The 22,727-nt window shown below is 52.4% G+C and overlaps 5 protein-coding genes across 5 annotated transcripts; 1 reads left to right on the top strand and 4 right to left on the bottom strand.

Moving 5' to 3' along the window:
• Positions 1 to 13,809: 13,809 nt before the first annotated feature.
• On the bottom strand, positions 13,810 to 15,269 carry CTAM01_04979 (uncharacterized protein; the record flags this gene model as incomplete). Its single annotated transcript, XM_060521009.1, has 3 exons — positions 13,810 to 14,337; positions 14,394 to 14,737; positions 14,792 to 15,269. 3 exons carry the CDS (start codon positions 15,267 to 15,269, stop codon positions 13,810 to 13,812), a joined length of 1,350 nt encoding a protein of 449 aa, XP_060384378.1.
• A 215-nt stretch (positions 15,270 to 15,484) lies between these two features.
• On the top strand, positions 15,485 to 15,910 carry CTAM01_04978 (uncharacterized protein; the record flags this gene model as incomplete). The annotated part of the gene is made up of 1 exon (XM_060521008.1): positions 15,485 to 15,910. The coding sequence occupies one exon, from the start codon at positions 15,485 to 15,487 to the stop codon at positions 15,908 to 15,910; it is 426 nt and encodes a 141-aa protein (XP_060384377.1).
• A 459-nt stretch (positions 15,911 to 16,369) lies between these two features.
• CTAM01_04977 (VHS domain-containing protein) lies at positions 16,370 to 18,052 on the bottom strand (the record flags this gene model as incomplete). The annotated part of the gene is made up of 5 exons (XM_060521007.1): positions 16,370 to 16,650; positions 16,706 to 16,862; positions 16,918 to 17,388; positions 17,435 to 17,827; positions 18,041 to 18,052. 5 exons carry the CDS (start codon positions 18,050 to 18,052, stop codon positions 16,370 to 16,372), a joined length of 1,314 nt encoding a protein of 437 aa, XP_060384376.1.
• Positions 18,053 to 19,469: 1,417 nt separating this feature from the next.
• CTAM01_04976 (uncharacterized protein) lies at positions 19,470 to 19,691 on the bottom strand (the record flags this gene model as incomplete). Its single annotated transcript, XM_060521006.1, has 1 exon — positions 19,470 to 19,691. One exon carries the CDS (start codon positions 19,689 to 19,691, stop codon positions 19,470 to 19,472), a length of 222 nt encoding a protein of 73 aa, XP_060384375.1.
• Positions 19,692 to 20,535: 844 nt separating this feature from the next.
• Positions 20,536 to 22,145, bottom strand: CTAM01_04975 (uncharacterized protein; the record flags this gene model as incomplete). The annotated part of the gene is made up of 5 exons (XM_060521005.1): positions 20,536 to 20,721; positions 20,784 to 20,924; positions 21,018 to 21,317; positions 21,396 to 21,565; positions 21,620 to 22,145. 5 exons carry the CDS (start codon positions 22,143 to 22,145, stop codon positions 20,536 to 20,538), a joined length of 1,323 nt encoding a protein of 440 aa, XP_060384374.1.
• Between the last annotated feature and the right edge of the window lie 582 nt (positions 22,146 to 22,727).

Below are 22,727 nucleotides of genomic sequence, written 5' to 3'. Positions count from 1 at the left end.
AATAGACCCAGATCGAGAAGCCTCATGAATGCCACATATGTCATTGTCGGGATACTATAACGTCAATCGAATATCACGGGTTCACCGACAGGAATTTCGTTGACTAAAATGAGAAACGGAGACTCAAATATTATATTATTTAACTCTGCGTCACAAGACAAATCCTTACTTTAAGTCTATTAAATCTCATATTTAAAAAGTAATCATCTGTCAAATACTCCAAGCTGGGAATGTTGACCACATAATAAGCATGAACACGAATCTCACCTAGTGACCCCAGCTGAGCCCCTTCCTGAGGGGCGTGTAAAGTGAGATGAGACGAACATGGGCAAAAGAGGGCTGCAAAAGCACGGTACTGGCTGGACGGAGTAGTATGGCCAAACATTTCTTCTTCTTCCTTTTTACCCAGTAGGTCTCTCAGCCCAAGCATCCGCGCATTCCTCACCCACTCATCCGGACCTCCTTCACCTCGGCCGGAACGCTTCCCCGGACGGGAAGGCCTGCCAGGGCGTGGCAGGCCTGGTGAAGCGGCACGCACATCACGCACACCACCACACACATTGAATCTGTCTTTTTGAGACAAGCCTGGGGTCACATTCGGCCGGAAGAGACATGAGCAAATCTCCTCTCTACCAACCTATTTCCTCCCCCCTCATTCGCAGGGGTTTCTCTGTCAGGTTTGCTCTGGAGGGTAGTGTCAGGAACGCCTCTTGCGTCGTTGGGAAGGGATGTTTCGTATTTTTGGCAGTTTGGGGATGGGTGGTGGAGATGTAGGCAGGTATTTTGGCCGTTCTAGATTCGGCCGGCTGCCTATGCGCCGGCAGCATCTCTGCACATCTCTGCACATCTCTTCGTCAACCCCTACGAATGGATACCCACGATTTACAGCCTCTGTTACCGGTGTTCCCGCGATGCGCGAGGGTACCGATGGACGCCGTGGATCTGGTCAGCTGTCATTTATCACATTTTGGACAGAGTTTTTCTACGACCATCCTATTCCCACGCAAACCCATAATAAAATCAATACCCAAAATCGAAAACAGCACCTGGACCGCGGGACTCGGAGGATCCGTGCCTGCCTGAGATGGAGGGGTAAGTAAGACCCATTCACGAACGTCGCCTGCCGGTTGGGAACAAAAGAGTCAGGCAAAACTACGTTTGGAGATTCATTCGCAAGCTGAGCCGGTAAGGGGACATTGAGAATGCATAAATCAGCTAGCGACCTCTAATACTCCACTATCGAGAGATCTCACAAGGGCGGCGCCGGATGCCTTTTTGGTTTGGGGTTTCTCATCGAACTGGGGTAACCTGATGGCATTTACATGTGGTTCAGTTCTCCTCTAGCCAGTAGAATCCCGTCGCTGGATCCGACGGTCGTTGATCCGTAGGCCGGTATGACGGAGGGGGTAAAAGACAGACACGGGCGTTGTCTCTGCCTTCGAGACAACGAGGACCTGGAAGTCCGATGGGAGAGCCGCGGGGGAGAGACCGAGAGACTAGACTCACAATGACCCCTGTCACCTTCATTCGAGCGCTGGCCACACACCAGCAGCCTTCAGGCATACTCAGATATCTATGTCCGCTTATCCTGCTGGTTGTAGGTATCGCCTTGATATATCTCACATGTGCAGATTGTTGCCCAGGCCTTCCTGCCATCGCATCGCGCGCATAGTCGCACGCGGCTTTTGCCTGTCAGCAATGGCGCAGAGCGACCCGTCATCTTGAGAAAACCTTCCACGTCGGCTTCTGTCATGCGTCTTCGCGGCAGCACACGTCAAGCGAAAAGTCTGGACGGGCAAATAGACCCGTGGTCTGCGCAGGCAGCCTTGTCCATACCGAAAGTCTCCAAACAAAAGGGTCTGTAGCGCACCAACCACGACGGACTTTCACGGAGGGGGGTCCGAGCACGCAAGAGAACGGCGCGTCGTTCGGTCGCGGAGCATCGCCCGGGATCGTAACGGGGTCCCTGTTCACGACAGGCGGCCGAGTCGGTGGTGAGACCGAATTAGGCAAGTGTGTTCGCGTGGAAGAGTCGAAGGGGAGAAAGCAAAAGGCGTGATGTTGTTGCCCTGCGCGTGCTTGCTACAGGCGCGATGGTCAATTCCAGCCCGAGAACTGAGGAGGCCGGCCATTCTGGCCTCGTCTGTCCGGAGTCCAGGAACTGTTTTGCGATACGGGTGAGGCCAGCATTCCTGTACATCACTCCTATGCCGTTTTGCTCCCTTTCTTCTCCGGAGTGACGGACCTCCATTCATCGAGTTGATAAGCCGTCTTGTGTCCTCGGCGTTTGCTTAAAACCCCTTTGGCTACTTCTCGAGTCTAGACTCACCGAAAGCCTAGTCTCGTATTACGCCCTTATCCACTTCCCTCCTTGTGTATTTGAGTAGCATGGGAATGTTTCTATCAACATCTGCGGATAGAACGGAATATCAGACCGTGGGTCGAGGCATCGCGAGCGTACGGACCATTCTCCAATTCTTTCCCTTCCCACGTCCATGAACGCGCAATTACCGGTAGCAGCTACTGCATGTCTGCCTCTTCACGTGATACCACCTAACGGTTTAGGGAGATACTGGTCATTGCAAGTTGCGAGCGAGGCCACCGCGGAGTCCACAAAATGACCGTTGTGTCCCCGGACGGAGGATCAGATTCTTGCACGATGGTGGCAAAACCCGCTTACGCCCAGCCCCTCTCGTGCCTCTAAACCCCGCGACTGACATCGTCTCGAGCGAGGCAACAAGGCTATCAGACTTCGGATCTTCGTCTTTACTGGGATTGGTGGATAGATTCGACGGAAGGAGGGTCTTTCGCCGGCCTACGGGGACTGAGAAACGCTAAGGCAGATCACCTCGTTCGCTCCAGATGAGAGAATTCAACACATCCGGCAATCATCTTCACGTGTCTTGATGGGCAACAAATGATGTGCGCGCGGTCTTTCAGATCGCATGTCCAATTTCTGGGGACAATCTTGCGCAAGGCGCATGATCAGCGGTGGTCCCTGAATGGGACCGCGATGAGCGTGGAGAGATTGTCTAGGGAGAATCATTCGGGGTCCTCCTCGGAAGAAAGTCAGATCTTGGAGGTGAAGCGAGACATAGACCATTCACATCCAACCTCGAGAAAGCGATGGCGCCGGCGAGTCGTCTGGATGTTTGACCGAAAGACATGGCTATGAACAACCACCAAACTTCCTCAGGCAGTCACCCTCCGGAGCTTTCACCTGCGCCGGTGGTCCATCTGGCGGCGGCCCCGGCGGGGTCAGCAGCGTGACATTTTCTGCAGCCCTGTTGCACAAATCATGCGGCAGAAAGAGAATCCTCCACCAGTCGGCACCCGTGGCTAAATTGCTCGGGTAAATTTATTTGGCCACATGGCTGCCTTCTTCTCTCCAAGAAAGGCCCAGCCGCCTATTGAACTGTCACTACGCTATCTTCTGCGCTCCCCAACCTTCAGAAGAGACGTTCGATGCAAGAAGGGTCCTGACTTGGTCCCGGGATGGTGGCTCAAGTGGTACACTACACTACAACCACTCAGAGTCGGCTGATGGTTGTTGATTTGTTGCCCTGACCGACACTTCTGCTTGACAGGACTGGGCCCTTTTTCATGATATCCCGCACCGGGTTGCCGGACTGGTGTGGACGACGAACTGTCCCTGAGAACTAGACTGCCACACTGCTAGGTTGTCTCTTGAAGTTTTCATCGTCCATCCAACCTGGTTTGCTAGGACAGTCTTTGGAAGAATCCACAGGCTCGCCTGGCTGGTCTTTCTGTGAGACCAGGTCCAACACGAAATGCAAAGCCCCACCAGTGATCTGATCACATCGCATCCTCCCATGTCCTTCCCCCCGGTTCATCTTGAGCGAAATCTCACGAAGGTTTGCGACGGTTGTTCAGCTACGGAGACGGCAAGTGAGGGGAAGGCATCAGCAGCACAAGCCAAGTTGGCCGTTCTGCGCATATTAAAAAAATCCGAGGGCTCCTCATTGACATTTGAGTAAACTCCAGCTATGTATCGCAAAAGCGGAGATTACCGCGGAGAATCTCCTACAGGCCACAGCTCTTTGTCCCCCTCGTGGCAGCCCAACGAGCGACGGAGCTCCACGATGTCTTGACGCCTGAGATGGGGGGGGATAAAGCGGTTTTTTTTCTGTCGCCTGCCCCGAGCAAACCCGACCGAGGTGGGACCTGGTCATCACGAGAGGAACCGCTCCCTGGCGGCGGGGTTAGCAGGTCCCTGCAGACCGAAGTGATTCCAGCCTTTGAGAGGACGTTTATTACGCAAACACCTGGGACTGTCACGCTCCCGTACCGAAGTATCTTCTCCTCTTTGTTGCGCCTGGAGACACGAGACGAGCGACAAGGGGTGAATATCAAACGGGACAAATCCCAGTTTCGAGAAAGAGGGGGAAATGGGTAACGTCTTTGGCGCTTTTCTTCACAATAGTGGATTTGTCTCTCTGATGCCAGGAGAAGAAGGAGGAGAACTTGGAACTTTTTCTTCTTCCTTTCTCTCTTTCGGGGCCCGCTCCGTTAGCCATCACCACCGTAGTCGCACCGAGTTCCATTTTGTCTAGTGTAGCCTATCCACATCGTTGGGACTCTCTGTCACATACACCTTGGTCCACGAATGGGACGTTTGCCCGCCACAGAGGAGTCGAGGGGGGTGGGTGGTGATTCTCCCGGCAAAGTCACGATGCTCTGCGAAATTTCTGCGTCCAAGAAAATCCCACGAGAGAGGTTAGGTTACTAGTGTAGAGCCCACCTGGCCCAGCAAAGAGACAAGATGCCAGATGGCGTCCGCCGGGCTGCATCGTGACACGGAGGGCGGAGTATCAGACCCCGTTTCTTGGAGTCGCGGAGGGGGAGAGGGGGTGGTAGATGGCGGGCATAGTATGAGAAGCGCTTCGGAACACCCTCCGTAAAGTTGTAACGGACGAGGTCGCATTCACGTTGTAACCATTCACAGACCAAGGAAATCCTCGATTAGCCAATTCTCCAACTGACGTCTTCTTCAGCGACTTCTCTTGCGTTCCGTTTCTGGTACGACTCATCCCACTTCCGAACCAAGGAACTGGAACCGTCGCATGGGATGGTTTTGCCAACTTTGGCCGTTGAAGTGTCAAAAGTCAAGACCCTGATTTTCGTTCCTATCACCATCCCAGGAAGAACCAACTTTTTGGCCACCTAGTTCTTACCGCAGTATGTACTATTACAATCACCTTGCCGTAAGAGGAGATTTCGAAGAAAAATCAGGGTGCAGTGGTGCACACCACAACCTGAGCACGATTCAGGGTCTGTCCTAGTCCACCGCGCTCCGGTTCTTCTTCTCATCTGATCTCGTTGGCTTTTACGCTCACGCTTTCCATTCGTCCCACCCTTCAATGACCCCCCGGGTGAACGTTTTCACATTTCTCGTTTTCTTACGCTCCTCACGCTTTTCACGCGCCCAAACATCTTTTGACTCTGCTTCTGGCCAGAGATGGCGAATCTGAAGCCGATTCCCGAACTAGCTACTTAGCTGGCGCTCGCTCGGCGGACAGAATACCGAGTTAGGTCCACAATCGTCGTAGATACTCTGGAGCTTTTGCCAAGCCCCCTCATTCTCTCTCCGCATTCTGCGAGGCTTGCAAATACCGTACGTGGGACCTCCACGAAGGTTCCCCGGAATATCGCCTCATGCGGAACATTGAATGGAGACGGTGGCGTCGTCGTCGGTTCGGCTTGTGCCCGGCAGTCCAATCTTTCTCGCAGCTTCGTCGGCTTCCTTATTTGGTCATTCGGCCAGGTTCCAGCAGCGAGAAGAGTGGAAATGTGACCATCGCGACCAGGAGTGTGGATTTCGATACTTCCACTACAGGACAATGGTAACTTACAAGATACGGTGAACCAAGAACCGTGATCCTTGATACCGGGAAACATCAAGGTGGGTATCAAAACGGATCGTGGACCAGAGGTTGGAGGTGAGACCGTCGCTTTGGAAATACACACTTTCAAAAAGCTACTTACTAACCTTGAATATTTTATTCAATATTATTGATATTGATTTTCTTGGTCCCAGAATTGTTTAATCCTCCAGCTTATTCTGAGTTCCCTTGTCTCGGAGGCTAGTTGCAGACATTGATCCGTTGTTTGTTCCCATGACTCCAAGACTTGCGGGAACAAATCCGTTTGCGTTCGGAAAAGATTCCCTGTAACCTGGGGTCGACGGTTGCAACCCCAGATTTTGCTGTCTTCCTTTTCGTTCCAACAGGTCACGCCGCCTCAGGATTCATTCACCCTCTGGTGACGCTGTTTCGAATGGACCCCTTGCAACTCCTGAAAGACGAGTTGAAGAAAGCTCCCCCTCCTCTTCCGCCCAAATAAAATGTAAAGGGCTGGATGGATGGATGCGAGAGGGTGGGTGGCATCGATAAGGCAGAGTCAGCAAGCATGTGTCTCCTTACTGTCATTGGTTATCGCCCTGCTGAGCCTCTCGATCGCCGTCATTGAGCTGCAGCTCTAGGCTTCAGCATCGCATTGCTGCGACTCAATAGTCTCTTGCTCGCCCCGATTATGGTTCAATGGTGGTGCCGCCCTTCGCATCACCCAAAATATCTATAATGGGTTCCTGTCCTCGAGGGGCGGCGCTTGTCCCCATGGTCTGAAGCGCTGCCGCGGGGGCTCACACACCCGCGTCTCCCATCTCCCTTATGTGTGCTTATTTGACAGCTCGAGGTTGCAATCTACGTTTGGTAACGGAAAGACTCCAGGAGCGTCTTTCAGACACTATTTTTGTCTACATGTGTTTTCTGTTTTAGGTGGCCTGGGTGCATCGTTTGTTATTCTTGTCCGTTTCTTCTTTGCGACTCTGTTCGGTCGAGGATGACTGCAAAAGTTAGTCACGCGGTACACAATGAAAAGCAAAATTGCATGTACTGAGCGCAAACGGGGCAGTCAGAGAATGACACCTCAGCAAAACTGATGTTTACACAACAACGATACTTCTTTGCCGCCTCTGACCATCCACGTTGCCCGTCCAGGTGCTGCTGACCAGCGCCATCGTGGAGCGGCCAGGGGAACAAATGCCGTAATGGGAAGGTCAGCCAAATTATTGTAAGAAGGCCAAAAAGCATATGCCAAATCTCTATTCTCACACCACCAGATCAGATGTGCCTGCTTTCAGCATCTAGCGCGCCTTCTTTCCCCCATGCCGCACGCTTGTATCCTTCCAACGGTTGTCGGCAAAGGGTCGTTTCCCCTCGAAAGGCGGGGGAAACGAAGCGCATGTGGCACTACCATCGTCTCCAGTTAGGCTAATGACTACTTTTTCTCCGTGATTTTGACTCTGCTGACGCGAGTGTGGTGCCTGGACCCTTCACTCGTCGTTGGGTGAGAACGAAGAGTAGAGGTAAACGCTGAGACGGAGGAGGAGGGGGGTCATGCGTATCTAGCCGGCGATATGCCCCGCGCCGCGCTCTTTCACTGCGGGAGAGAGTCAGGGACCGGAGATGCGGTGAAGAATCTTAGACCGCCGGGTCGCCGCCTACTGCAGGAACTGTTTCGGACGGAAGGCGTATGACTTAGCGACTTACCGCCATCGTCGCTTGGGGCTTGACCATGAGGGTATCGTCACGAGTCGCACGTTAGGTCAGCAAGTCGCTCCCTGCTTCGGCTTCCGTGTCACAGTCTCCTATGCGAAGAAGTTCGCCATTGTCATTCTGAACAGCTTCCTGTGCCTCGGGATGTTCGCTGCAGGTCTGCGGCGGCGCGCAAGCCAGTCCGAGACAGCAGCAATTCTGAAGTCAGCCCCCACGCATCCTCGGCGGCAGCGGACGGGAAGGCCTCAGCTGAGTCACCAAGCCCCCCTCGGTGGTCTCAGTCAATCTCTAGAAGCCTTCATGCTGGACTAGTTATCCCTCCGTGGTCGGCGGAAATCGCGGGCTTACGGAAAGATTTGGGGATTTTGGTATGGCTTGGGACGGGCCGCCGCCGTGGGTGATGGGGGAAATGACCGTCAGCATAGCGTCACATTAAAGTCTTCCCTCCAACAACGATGACTTTTCGTCAGGTTGGGTGTGATTGATGTGTTGGCCGTTTGACGCCGCGGCTGAGCAAATAGACCTCGGTTCTGATTGTCAGGTGCGCAAACATGCAGCGCAATTACTGAATGGGGTCTTATTTCAGACAGACTAGACGGCTATTGTCACTTCCTACGTGAGGCTTTCGGCTTTGCTCAGTCGACACAAATGTGAGCACCAAAAGATGATTGGTGTCATGCCCGGGGTGTAATACCTACGGCCGTTGGAGATATTTTTTCATGAACTCAAGCCTATCCCCCACGCTGCAGGTTCGGGCCTTTCGCCCTTCTAGCTTTTGCGTATCTCGCGGTAGGATCTTCCGGGGCGAGCGGGAGTGGCGTGGATCTTGCTGACGCCGATAGATTGCGGGCCGAGATGCTCAAGCGACATTTACGTGGCGTGATATTACATATCTTGCGTACTTATCTGGGGAGCCTGGCTGGGGAAACTTGAAAGATGCTGACGGCCAGGTCTTGGAAGAGAGACTGGTGGTCAGACGTGGGCTGACGACATCACTTTCGGTGAGGTTGTGGAGAAATATGTCTGCAACGTCGGTGAGGGTTAGAACGAAGTAGGCTGGCGGTGAAGTCAATTTCCATAATAGCAGGATGCGGAGGAAGCTGTGGTGTCCGCGGGTGCATTGGAATAAGCTTCCAGTACGTGAAGATGCAGAGAGATCGTTCCCATGATCGCTGCCGCCAGCGTATCCTCGTTGAAGAAATGCAATGCCGGGTGGCTTACGGATACTACCTCTCTATCTTGGAACCTACTCCTTATGTCCAAGGGTGTATGAATATACTTCGGATAGGGCATTGCAAACTACATGTGGGCCATCCTTATGATGGAAGTATTTCTTCAGGACTGGCATATCGCTCGTCAAGGTTGGTGGGTATTCGATGACATACACAGCGACAAGGACGCGAGGAATAGGCCGCTGTTGAACCCTCCGCCTGCCAATGATGAACCACGATATAGCATCACCAAGTGGTTCCTTCACTCAATAGGTATAGATAGCTGAAAAGAAACTCTACCAGGCTAATGTCGCCTGAGACTATCTATTCAGTCTAGTTCTTTGGCTTCCGCTTATGCGGAAGCCTAATACAAGACGCTGCATGAACTCACAGGTCAGCTCCCCAAGTGATGGACATTGTACCTACTTGATTCCTAGATTGTTTGATGAGCTTACCACAGAACTCGATACAAGCCACAATTCATTGCTCATCCCCTCGGGAAGTATTCCAACCATGCCATAAAAGGACCCGATCGAAAGTACCCGCAAAGTGCCAAACGTCATAACAGCCCGATATCCTTAGGTCTTACTTACTTGCCTTCGATGAAGCATAAGCTGGCGTAGCTACAAGATCGCGGGGTACTGTATGGCGATAACGGTCTCAGTCAATGATGACCACCTCGATCCCGAGCGTGTTCATGTTCGGCATCTGCTGCCAAAAGATATGTCAAGATGAAACCCAACACGATTCTGGGCCTTGGACCTGAGCGGCAGACGCAGGCAGCCGTTCGGCTTCAAAAGAGCCCGCTGTCTCTGTGTAGCTTTGGGAAACATGGCATGAATACTGTGTTCCGTTTCCGACCCAAGAAGGGGACATATTTCAACACGGGTTTACACAGACGATCTCTTCAGCCTCGAGTAACTACTTAGAAGCACAAGGAGCACAGATAGGACCGACACGAACTCGGAATGGTTATCACGGTGAGGTATCTCGGCCGACATAAGCATCAACAGTATCCTGTACCTATCCCTAGAATCTTAAAAAGAACATTCAAAGGTCCCTTAGGGTGCGCAAGAATTTGTTGCGAAGGTCATGTGCAAAAGTTTGTGCGATGAAGTCAAATTTGCTGTCTCGCCTGCTCATTCCATAAACCGGCCTCTCACGCCATTCTTCGCGTCTTCTTTCCATCACAGAAAAGCCAAAGGTTTCAGAACACATGCGTGTCCCAGGAGAAAGGCTCGCGGTGTGCTGTCAGATAGATCATGCTGAGATTCTCGGGGTCGCCGGATCAAGCCATAAGGGATTCAAGGTAGGTCATCGAAGAGTCCATGTCATCATATACGAGACTGGCGCCTCTTCAACTCAGAGTACAACAGGTTGTAGACCAATGCCACGAGCCAGGCTTAGCGATCGCGCGGCCCGACAAATCTCGCAGTCAGCGGAGGCCGCAACCCGAGCCGAAGCTAGTAGACGCGGTGCCACGCAGGACAGCCTCGGACGGGGTCGTTCAGCAGGACCCATGGTGTTTCCATGTGTGGTAATCGTGCTTCAATCTTGTATGGAGACTTTGGGCTGAGGTACTGAACACAGGGTGACACGATACTCGGCTTACCCTCGCACTGCGCGGTGGGCGGGACCAGGCATGTCCCGTGGGGAGAGAGGTGAGACGAACAAGGGAAAAGAGACGGTAAAAAGAATTGGCGATTTATGCAAGGCGTGACACGATTGGGTCAGATCTTGTCTATTCCTGGGTACCGTCGTACAGGATGTTGTGACGCGACAGGTCAGTTAGTTCTCCCCCGCCCCCGGCCTTGTGCAGCCGGGAGCGAGCTTCATTGTCCGTAAATGACAGGGAGGAAACCGGGATGATATTTCAGCGAGAGAGGGGCCGTACGGCCGACGTGGGTCCTCGGACACTGTTGGACAGGTCGTTCAAGTTCTTCCTGGTTTCCATTTATTACGAACTGCGGATTCTGGCTTCGGATCAGCAGTCACAAGGCGCTCCTTCACGGATCGAGACAGCCACGCGTAACGGCTTGTTTGAGGGTGGAGGATGCGCGACTTTGTTCAGCCGTTATTCGGTCCGGTGTTCTGGCAAGTCAGACTGATTAGCCAAGGTTGAAGAGAGCGGGATGTGACTCTGTTGGGAAATCCTTCCGCTGAGCATCGCTTGTGGCTGACCGAGGTGCCAGGGATGATGTTACTCGGTGAGAATTTGCGTGCCAGGTGACTTTCTTCCAGCAATTTCGGGCCCGGGACTTCGGGTCAAGTGCCTCCACGGTTCTTTGAGAGAAGAGAAAACTTCTCTATTGCTATCCTTGACTGGTTAATACCCGAATTTGTACTAGGATGGGGTATTCGCAACTTGGATTCTAAGCAAAAGCACAGTTATGGCATCCGAAGGGACGACGTCCTGAACTTGAATTGTGTTAAACACACACCAAGTGATCATGAAAGCCACATCGACTTTGTTCGTAGAGCTGATATTATATAGCAAGGGGTCATGTACCCCATATTCTTCAAGTACGTTGCACTGGCATGGCTATTGCCATTGTACGGAGCAACTGGTGAACATTCTTCCCACCCCAGAGAACATCATATTGTGTCAGAGGAATAGTACCGCACCTATGGCGTAGCCACTCCGGGTGGCAGTGCCATCCATCATGGCTGAAGTGGTGGTATTTCAACCAACCCCATCTTTCCCAGGGATTCGGTTCCTTAACATGGGTGACATGTCTGAAGGAGATGTTGTCTCGAATCAACCTCCAGTAGATCAGAAAGACCATATTGGCAAGGGGGTCGCGTGCAGCATTTCTTCACCGGTAGATGCCAGATCGGGAGCACGCGTGTTTTAGGCTAAACGCGGCGGATAAACGAGGCCTTCCTCACCGCCGGTTTGCTCAAGGAGAATTGGGAGAAATAGATGTACACTTCAGGCGCTGCATCCGGAATTGACTTGGTTATGTAGTCTTGTCAAGGTAGCTGCCTTCATGCTAGAACCTAGCTTGTCGTGGTATCCAGGTAGCAGAGCGTAATGCAGGATGGATGCATTCACCGTGTAAGTCACCAATATTCTATGCCTCCCGCCATAATAGCGGTAAGAAATCCAGCGATGAGGAGCTTTCGCGAATGCTACATGTATTCGCGCTCCAAACAAAGTGCATGGATCAACAGTACATGCAGTGGACGTATATATGCACCCATGAAACAACATACTCGCCACTCAGTTCACTCGAAAAGGCTACGAACTGTGGAAGAATTGCTCCGTTGGGCTATATCAGATACGGTACGTATCTTGAGAGTGCTTTTTGTGATCTCATGACGATATGCCGCACCGCATATCCGGAGACAAGGGCGAAGGAGTCCCTGAAGAAAAGGCAGAGTAGCTTACATGGGTATCGGGCCGTGTCATGTTCTGCCTAGAGCGGCTTGTCAGGGCGCACGCCGAGAGGCATGCAATTCACGAATTGGGGAGCGACTCACTAGAGGGCTTCATCTTGATGAGGCATCACTGGGCACAGTTTCGAAAGTGGTCTCGTGGTGTATGATCTTGTCGCAAGCTGGATGTCCTTCACTGCGTCTGCCACGTCGAGTGACAGAATATGACTGAGTGGTGGGTCTCAATAAGCGAAAACTACCTCGAAACAGAGTATCATTCCCTACGAGCTCGATCTTAGGGGACGGATTCTTCACAAGTATGGCGTTTAGACCTGGTGAGCCTTGGATGAAGAGTGAAGACAGCGTGAGCCATGATGTGCCGCAGCCATACTCTTACCCCTCACCCACCCTCCATACTCGTCCTTTCTTAGTGCCTCGGCTTTATCCCCTAATGCCAAGGGTGATGGCGGACCGAGGCGGTCCAGGAGGCTCTCCAGGAAGTATTGTGATGGACAAGTCCATTGTCATGAGAAGAAGACTAGTCGTTGGGCAGGAATGTGCCGCGGCTTCATATCATATGTGAAAATAAGGAAATTTCAAGATCCTTTTGGGGTTTGATACCTTGGCTTTGATGAGTGAGTGAGTGCTAACAAAAGTAAGTTTTTAGTCTGATAGCGAGAGCACCGACATGGAAAGGCCACGAAAGGACTCAGGAGAACATTCTCAAGGACGGTTTCGTACACAGGGCTATCTCGCATGCGATCATTCCTCAAATGCATCGCTGACTGAAGTACGTATGATTCACTTTCTTGAAGAAGAGACTACTAGCATGTAGCTTGAGACATCTTCCGGGGAAAATCTGGCTATTGGCTTCATCACGTCATTGAGACGTTGAGGTCTTTCAAATGGCGTTGAAGCCAAGAGAAACCCATAAAGGCACCTAGCAATCTCTAGATTGAGATATATGTCTTTGTTTCTCGGAGCCTCCTCTTGAAGTCTTGTCCTAGATTGTACACACGGATGCCGGCTCTCGAAGACTGCCAATCCCTTTCTCACCATTCGTGAGCTTCTATATCGTAAACTTGATCGGCTGCTCCGAAAGGACGGCAGATTTGAGTCTCCTATCAAGCGTCATATGACTGAATCGACAAACCAGATTCGGTCGTAGGTAATAGATGATTAGAACAAGTGACTTGCTTCTTTCAGGCCATATAGCCAAGGGAAGTTTCTCAATCTTCTCAAAGATAGAGCCGCAGAGATTGAACATCGCCTGCAGGGTTGCTCGGCATATCCTTTCTCTCTTCGAGGTAATCGACAGGGCTGAACTGAACTCGAACAAAGAACACTCGGTAGAAAGATTGGTTCCTTTCGTCTCCAGATGGAATGATCGGCAGCAGACAAGGTCCAAATTACCTGAGCTCAACCATCATCTGCAATCGGTCGTAGTACCCTAGACAAGCCAACTCGATGTCTTTCCAGGTACACGAGCATTCGTTCTAGGTTGACGCTTGAAGACTTGTCAATTTCGTTTCTCATATAACGACATCATGTCGGATTTTTAGAATATTCATCTCATCACCATATTGATCATTCAGATCCCAGTGACCTTGGCAGCCGCACCATCGAACTTCATAAACCACACCTCACAACCAAGTATAACACTCATCCGCAACAGGCACCTCAACGCTGTAAAGCTCCTGCGACCACCACTGCGTCGCAAACCCAACAACGCTAAAAAAGAAATCACTCTTCACGGAAAGCCCCTCCTCACAACCCGTATTATTCTGACCAACACTGATACCCGTCCCATTCACCCCCTGGCTCGCAGACAGCACAAATTCATTCACCAGCTTAGAGCGCGACGTCACCCCCGAGCTGAGATCGATGGCGCCGCCGAGGATCTCAAACACGAGCTCGACGCCCAGGTCGACGTAGGGGTTCACACCGACGGCGGCCTTTTCGGAAATGTTGGCGCGCGCGGTCCAGACGGGGTCCCAGCCCGTGGCGGAGGAGGATGCGGCGTCGACGAGGTCGAGGTGGAGTTTCGCGTCGGGGAAGGAGATGCCTAGGTCCGTGGTGATGGATGCTTTGGCGTCGGCTTCGAGTTCGACGCCGATGGCGAAGCCGATTGCGGGGCCGAGTTTGATGATGCCGGGGATGTCGACAAAGTTCTGGGATTCGGATGTTAGTCGGTGTAATGCGGCAAGTTTGAGAAGTGATCACTTACGTAGCCCAGGTCTTCGGGGTCGTAGGTAAAGTTACCAGAGTACGGTGCCTTGACGTCGACGGTGAGGCCGAGGACCGCGTCAAAGGTGGTGTCGATGTCGAGGGCGAGTTGCTCAACCTTGAGGGGGATGATGCTGTACTTGAGCGTGCCGGAGAAGGTCATGTTGGACGTCAGGGAGGCCTCGTCGGCGGTGACGGAGAGGTACGGGTCGTAGGTGAAGAGGTTCGTGTCGGCGGGGAGGGCGAGCGTGTTCGTGATGTGAACGCCGCCGTCGTCCCACTTGATGTCACGCTTGCTGGCGGGATTCTGAACAGGGACGTTGGAGAAGGAAATCTCCGTAGATGCTGGTCAAGGTGGTTAGCACATGTCTTTGTGTAAGGCGTGAGACAAAGACTTACTAGCCGTGTTGGCAACGTCGCTCTTGTGAGCGTTCGCAACAACCTGAAGAGTCTCGGCGTCCCAGGTAACGGTGTCAACCAAGAAGAAGCCGCGCTCGTTCTCGGCATCGCAGTTACCCAGGTGATTCGTGACCATGACAAAGTCGTCGAGCGCCTGCCACTGCTGAGACGTCTGCTCAAAGGCGGCCGTGACGTTGAAGGTGACGGTGATGCTCGCGTCCTCAGCGCACTCGACGCTCGCAATGGCCGCGACCTCCTCGAGGACGACCGAGGGGTACTTCATGGCCAGGACGACGCTGACGAGGCTCACGTCGTCGGCGGCGCCGTAGTTGAGAGTGATGTCGTTGGACGGAACGAGGTTGGCCGGGTCCGTCTTGTTGCACTCGGGCCGCAGGACAGGGGTGAGCGTGGTGGTTGTGTTGGCGGCGGCGTGGGCGCCGGTGACCATGGCCACGGCCAGGGCGAGGAGGGCGAGCATCTTGGCGGACTTTCGGGGAGGGAATGAGTGAGTGACCTACGCTTGCTGGAGGCTGAAGAGACAAGATCATGGCATTGGAGGAGGAGAGCTCGCTCATATAGATGTCTTAGACGGAGGATGTCTGACGGTCATTCTTGCTGCCCCCGGGTCGGCGATGGCGGGTTGAGCGTGCGGGATTAGAATCACTGCCAATATTCTCTCCGCCATCCTTGTAAATGACATGCAGGAACATCCCTCGCGAGTCGCGATGGCCTCACGGGAATTCTTCTTACAGGCCCCTCCCGAAAAGGGAACCTTCTCATCTTATTCCATGTCACATCTCACTTTCGATGCACCATCCGCACGCGTTACCATCGGGCCCTCCGCTCCACATGCCGTTGCGCGAGTCGCGGAAGACGTTACCAAAATGTAGCCCGAGCTTATCGATAATCGAAAGGGATTCAATAAATCCCACTGCGGTGCAACGTCGGGGCCCTGATTTTACGTCACATCGAACCGCGGGGTCACAACTTTGTTTTGCGTCTTATCCACGAGATGTAGTAGCAAGAGCTTCGGCCGAGCTTGTGAGAGGAAACCCGTGCCCCGCGAGAGAGGATCCCATTGGACATCGAAGAGAGCTCTACCGCGAGGGGGAGCTTTGACAGGATGCAATAATTGAACACATGCCGCCGAGGGGATTGCGGGATCGTGGCATCTCCGGCGGGGGCACGTCGGGCGATAGCTCCCGGAATGGCGCTCGGCGGGGACGTTGGGGGCCCGGGCGCTGTTCCCAAAGGGGAGTTGAGGCCGAGTCGGTACCAACGGCGGGAAGTCGGTGACCGATTTCGGATATTTGGAAAGGGGAACGTTATGTACTCTATAGTAGTGCGCATTATTAATAGCACCGAAATAGTAGATATGTATGCTCTTGAATCATTCATCAATGAAAATGTCTAAACGGGGCGCTTTGCTAGATGACTTGAGGTTTTCAACTTGCACCTGATGCAGTCTCTCGACCACTTATTCAATCCCTCATCATCACAGAATATCCTTGACTGAGAGGGGGGAAAGCACAAAGAAGATAGAAAAGTATGATGGGTAATAGTTATGACGGTTTGGTATCACCATCTCGGCTCTGCTCTTTCGATCGCGGGCGTCTCCAGGGCGTTCTTGTCGGCAAAAGGGTCATCGTCGTCTTCCTCCTCCTCCGAGTCAGGCTCAACAACCTTCTGGACAGGAGGTCTCGGGGGCTTCGCCGGAGCCGGTGCGGGCGGGGAACGCCTCGCCATCGGGACCGGTCGGGGTGGAGCAGGCGGACGGGAGGACGGAGTGTTGCCGATGCTCAGACCAGAAACATCAGGGGGAGGCGGAGACATGGATTGCTTGGCCTTTTCCGTCACCACTGTAAATTTATTAGTAGAGCTCTTGAGAATTGATAGGAATACGTGGACGCTTACTTCGGTACATGTGAGCTTGCTCGGCAAGTTCATCGTCGGAGTCACTGTCGGCGTCGATCGAGCGGTCGAGCTGCTCAAACGTCATGAGCGCCGTGACAAGCTCGTCGTTGGCGCGAAGGAGACTGCCGAGCCACTCTTCGGATTCAATGTGGTGGATCTGTGGCAACTAGTCAGAGAAAAGAATCAGGCGGCGAGGCGCGAACGTGACTTACATAACGAAGGATCTTTCGTCTAAGCTGTTTGCAGCTTTCGAACTGCTGGACAGCTTGGGCGTTATCAGAGATCCGTTCCCTCTCACGGTTGATGCTCTGCAGGTGGTTGGTCAGGTTGGTTGTGGCGATGGAACTTTCAGCAATCGCGCTCTTCATTGCGTCCTTTTCCAGTTCCAGGTTGAAGGGTTTGCGCTTGCTCTTCTTGTCCTTGTCCTTCTTCTTCTTATCCTTTGACGACCCGAAGAAGGAGCCGCCAGAATGGGAAGAGGATTTGGAGTGGCTAAAGGAGTTGGTGACATTGGATGTGTTGCCATAAGGCAGGTACGGCGTTTGCTGAGGTCTGGATGACTCGCCCGCACGGGTGGTGGGCGAAGGAGGCTTGTCCTCTTCCTCTTCCCCGAAAGGATTCTCAGTCTCCCGCACAGCTTTGGATCGCTCCTGAGTCACAGCAACCTTGCGCTTGGGTAGTTCCTAAAAGAAATTAGTTGGCATCGGCGAGTAAGAACGTCGGCTGTACCTGGTGCAGTTTCGCAATACGCTCCAAGCCTGGCGTGCTCTTGTACTGAGCCCAGCTGCGGAACAACTCGGTACACTTCTTTCTGACGTCGGGATCAGAGAGATCAGAGGTTCCGCAGACCCTCAGTCGTTCCAACAGGGGCTCGTCGGCGAAAGCTCGTTGGAAACGTGGGCCAGCGTTTTGGATCAAGCCGTCCAGGATGGTCAAAGCTCTGAGCTGGCGATGGACGTTGCCGTACTTGAGCTTCTTGCGAATGGCGCGGGCAGCCTCTACGGGGCCCGAAGCTTGCAGCTTGATGACTTCCACAAGGTCTGGGATGCCACTCATGTCATCTTCATCGTATGTCTCGGCGGTCAGCGTCTCAATGCTCACCGTAACGGCGGAATATGGTTTCTTCTGTCCTTGGTGTCAGTTCCTGTGTACTCTACAGGTAACATAGCTCTTTTGAGGCTACATGAAGCTTCCGGAGGGTGTTGAATAGGCATCATCACAAGACAACGTAGCTCTTGAGCATCCACTATCAATCCATCTAGCCTCACCGAAAGCCCCCGTGCGGCTGTAACCACCCGATACTGCGGAGAGCTAGAGATGAGGGGGCGCGCGTACCTGAGAGAACATGATGCCCGGCGTACAATACAGTGAGGTATCTTGAATTCAAAGGGCAGTAGTCCTTAAGCAAGCAAGGACTGGTATGTAGCTGTGGTGTTGCGGCTCAACCCAGGTGGCTGGCCGGAGGAGGGGTCGAGAGGTGAGGTCGCCGCTACTTAGCGGAGGAGTGTCCGCCTGAGGATATAAGGATGAGGGTGGCAGATGCGGGAGCCCGGAGCTAAGGTAGTTGGTCGTCGCTAGTGAGGCTGTTCAGATTGTCGAAAACGATGCGAATGATAGATATGTAGTCCGTCGTCAAGATCGGGCTCCGGGTCGGGCTCGGGATGGAATGTGCATGAAGTGAGTGAATGAGGGACGGACGAGGCAGTCTTGGTGGGGCAGGGAGGGCGCCCTCCAAGCTCAGCTCCGCGGGGTGTCTCCGGTACGTACTCTTCGGGTGCGCGTGAGCCTACCTACCTTAGGTGGACTGGGCCCCGCTGACGTAGTTTCACTCAAGAGCCCGTGGAACCGACCCTGAAAACTGGACTTGAACACAGGTATTATGCAGCATGCTGGTAAACAAAGGAGAAAAAACAAATTCACTCAAGCATTGAAGAGTTTTCACTCGGCTTTTCAAGTCTTGCTTATCAAAGTTTGGGTCTGGCAAGGCACATGGTTGGAGAAGATGACCCGAGTTCAAGGTACCTTGCCTAAGGTATTGCTGGCCGGACCTCTCTGAACAGTGAGCTTTGGGATGTCCCGCACAAACGCTGGAAGCACGAGCCACTTCTCCTAGGCCAACCAGCTTCAACCCTGTGGAGTCATCACTCCCCTGAGGACCACCGGCACTGCTCGGCGCCGTGATCCGGCTTGGCCAATCGTAGTGACTGGCCGAAACAATATGTCATGTGATCCTGCAGTCTCCAAAGATGCTTTGAACCTCGTGGACGTCTAATGATTGGAAAGAAAAAATGCATTTCACGCGTTTTCCGTTCTTTTTGAGAGCTCTCAACTGTTGCTTCTGGCTTCCCAAAGCTGTTCTAGAACTTGATTGGAATTTAAGTCACTGTTCAATGGGTTGAAGCTCCGAGTCCAAGCATGGCACAAGTTACCAACAAGAACCTGGCTATGGCGGCCTGCGAATGCAGTCCAAAGGTATTGCTTCCCGGGTTGAACGGGATCGAGTCAGGCAATATCCTATGATAATCAGTCTCACAAGAAATGTTCAAGCACTAGTCTCAAAAGATAAGTACGATTGTTCGTTCAGGCTCACTTAACTCACGGCGTACCTCAACTTAGCTATGAAGCAATGACATCTTTATTCATTTATCTAGGACATTTTCAATCGCAGGCTTTTTGGTGCAACTCCATGCCAATGCAAAACTGATAGTCAAGTAAAGAAACACAAAACCTTGATTCGGCAGTACCTGTCTTCCAAACTTACTGTCTACTTCTCTGCATCCTCACCAGCATCCTTCTCAGCGATATCCTTCGGGACCTCCTCAACAGGGTCGAAGCAGTGGCACTTATCCTTGCTGTAGTCCATGGACCAATGGCATCTTGTGTTGTGGCAATCTCCATACTCGTACTGACGGTTGGAGCCGTCTGGCCGCTTGGCAGCAGCCCACTTGCAAAAGTCGACCAAAGCGTTGACGGCACCGATAGTCATGATGATGAAAAGTTTGAGGAAAGTTGGCAGCAGGGGTCGAAACGAAACACTAGAGTGGCGGGTCAGAAAATGGCTCGGTGAGTTTAACAATGTGCTAATGAAATTATTTGATGTTGTTGATGAGGATAAGTAGAAACTGTCTGGTGGCTTTGATCCCTCTGGTTAAGTAGCCTCAGCCGAGGACCTTCTGAAGCCATATATTCAGGGACCAGAAGCTTGGTCAAGTCTTTACGACTCTCTAGATCTAAGCTGATGGCTTATTGTGCTCCCTACATAGCGTGAAAGACTCAATGCATACTCAGAGATGATGTTAGATTGAAATGTTAAAGACTTGAAACCTCGAAAGCTGTGTGTCAAACAACCATTAGCCGTTCCCCGAAACATGCCAGCAACAGATTCCGAGGATATATCCTTTCATCAGGTTTTCTGATGGATGGTTGTACTTCAGGTAACAAAGGGATACCGTCCCCCTTTATTGGCGTAGGATGAACGGATCTTCCAAGTCGGGCTGAGCACTTGAGTAGACTTCACGATCAAAGGTTGTAGAAACTATAGGACGAACAAGGGAGTATCACAATCAGTGCAATCCTTCTTGTTGTAGTCGACGCCAGCAGAGACCGCACAGGAGTGTCCTGCGCCTGTTTCATATCCTACAAGCACTTACGCTCGTGCTAAACTATCAACACGAAATGCCATCATCGCTCATCATCCAGCTAGAACTCGTTCCCACCGGGCTGTCTTTGCTTCCAATCAATGGCTTCGCGCCAGCTTGAACAATAGCAATATCCTTCGAGTAGGTGTGGTGTGCCAGAAGGAAGAGAGGGTGTTCTATCCCAACCAAGTATCAGAACTTGTGCGTGCTCCAGTCCTTACCTCCTTCCTCGTCTTCATCCCCTGTCTCCTCTGCATCGCCGTTTTCTTGAGCATCATCATTCGCGTCGCCATTCTCGTCCTCTTCATCTTCGTCGCTATCATCATCGTCGTCGTCTGCATTGAAGTCCGGCATGACAATGCTGTTCAAGAAGGTGATCTGCATCATGTGTCAGCACATCCATCATCCAAACGACAATCAGTCGGCAAAGGGTTACTTACGAATGGGTGCATCGCGGCAATGATCTCACAAATCTGCTCTTGGGCATCGTCCTCGGTAAATACCTTGTCATCAACCTTCTTGCTAATCGTGAAGTTGCGCAACTTCAATAGCTCGATGTCGCGGTGATCGACCAAGTAGCCCTACGAAAGCGTGATTAGTAACGATCCACAATGGCCGTGGTCTTCTCTTCGCCCTTGTTAGATTGCAGGACGAAAAATCCGACATAGGCATACCTTGGGCTTAGTCTTTAGCGCATTCCCCTTATTCGTCTCAGCAAATCCCTTCAACGCCGCTTCCTCGCCCCCCTTTTGCAACGATTTGGGCAAAAAAGTTCTCTTGAACCTCTCATCATTCAAGACCCTACGCCACCGACGCGGCCGCTCATCAATACTCTCCCTCAACTTCTGCAAGTGCGACGCCTCAGGACACCATAAGCCCCCGCCCACAAAGCAAGAGCCTGGCTGAAGATGGATGTAATAACAGGCGTAAGGTCCCTTCTTACCCGTTCTAGACCATGCCGCAGAGAAGTGAGCCTGTGAGTTATTGACAATTAGTGTCATTCTCCCACCGAGTTTCAAGCAACCTGATGGCAATGGGGAATGTCAAAGTACCTTGTAAGGAGTCGGGTCCTTGCTGAAGCGAATATCGCGGTGGATGCGAAAGACGAGGTCCTTGGCCGGTAATTCTGGGATGGTGAAATCCACTTCGGTGATCTTTGGTGTGATAGTCTCGACAAAGGTGTTCCAGTCTTTTAGGGAGCGTCTATACTCGCCGTCGTGGCCTGGACTAAATCAGTATTCGTAGAATACCAAGAGGATTTCCTTGTGGGGCCTACTCTTGAGCCAAGATCTCTGGTTGTGAGCTTTGAGGTCCTTCAAGAACGACAAAGTGTTCTTGTGAACGGTGTCGTCGGAGTAGTCCTGTCCATCAAGCCCTCGAAGCTTCTCATGCGGAATGATAGTGACCCTACTCTCGTAATCTTCCTCGCCATCTTCCTCTTCGTCCTCATCTTCCTCAGGTTGGTCATCCTGATATTCATCCTCAACCTTCTCAATCTTCTGCCTCTTCACTGCTTTTGATTTGCTGGGCGCGGGCTGTGGCTTAGCTTTAGGTTTAGCGACTGAACCCTTTGGCCGTCCACGTCCACGCTTCTTGGGTTGCTCCTCCTCCTCTTCTTCATCATCACCTTCGCTCTGCACCTCATCACTGTCAACCTCGACCTTCGCATCTCCATCAAAGTCATCATCGTCGTCGTCACTCTCGAAATACATGCTCTTCTTGGGAGTGCTTGAGACGCGCCGAGACCGCCGCCGGGGCTCATCCTCAGCAGCCGGCGACGCAGCACGCTTACGGGCTGGCATGATTTTAAAATACTTCTCCTCAATTGTATCCCAATAAGTCGATGGATAACTTTTGAGGTCGGGTCGCTCTGCAGCTAGCTGTGGTGTGCATGCAAAATGATTGGGTCTCAAGACCAAGAATTCAGCATCAAAAGCCAGAAAGGTGTCGTGCGTCATCGAGTGGGCGACCGCGGGGGGCACGGCGACGGACGCGCCGGGATCCAGACGCAGGCTGAACGCGCCATCACATGACCTTGCACGTGTACTTATCGTCTATCAGCGCCGCGCGCATTTCGCGGCGGCGGGACCGGACCTCGAACGTCTGCCGTCCAGGTAGAATCAAACGACCGACCGGCTTCCTGTTCTTCGAATGGACCGGTGGCGCCCACACCACATTTCATCGTCCGCTACTACCTCTACCCACTGAGAGTTTTCTTCTTGACTGTGAAATCTTTCGCTGACTCACTAAACGGAGTTTAAGCCTGAACTCCAAGCATCACAACAACGAAACCACGGCACTTTCAGGCTTGTTCCGCACCGGGCTTGCATGAAGTTCGCATGACCAAAGCATATCTCAATCTCATTCTCAAACCTTACGAGTGA

Source organism: Colletotrichum tamarilloi (genome assembly GCF_030869305.1).
Source record: "Colletotrichum tamarilloi strain Tom-12 chromosome Unknown Scaffold_12.1, whole genome shotgun sequence".
NCBI lineage: Eukaryota > Fungi > Ascomycota > Sordariomycetes > Glomerellales > Glomerellaceae > Colletotrichum > Colletotrichum tamarilloi.
Note: the sequence above shows the minus strand (reverse complement) of the source record. Positions and strands in the feature narration are given on the sequence as shown.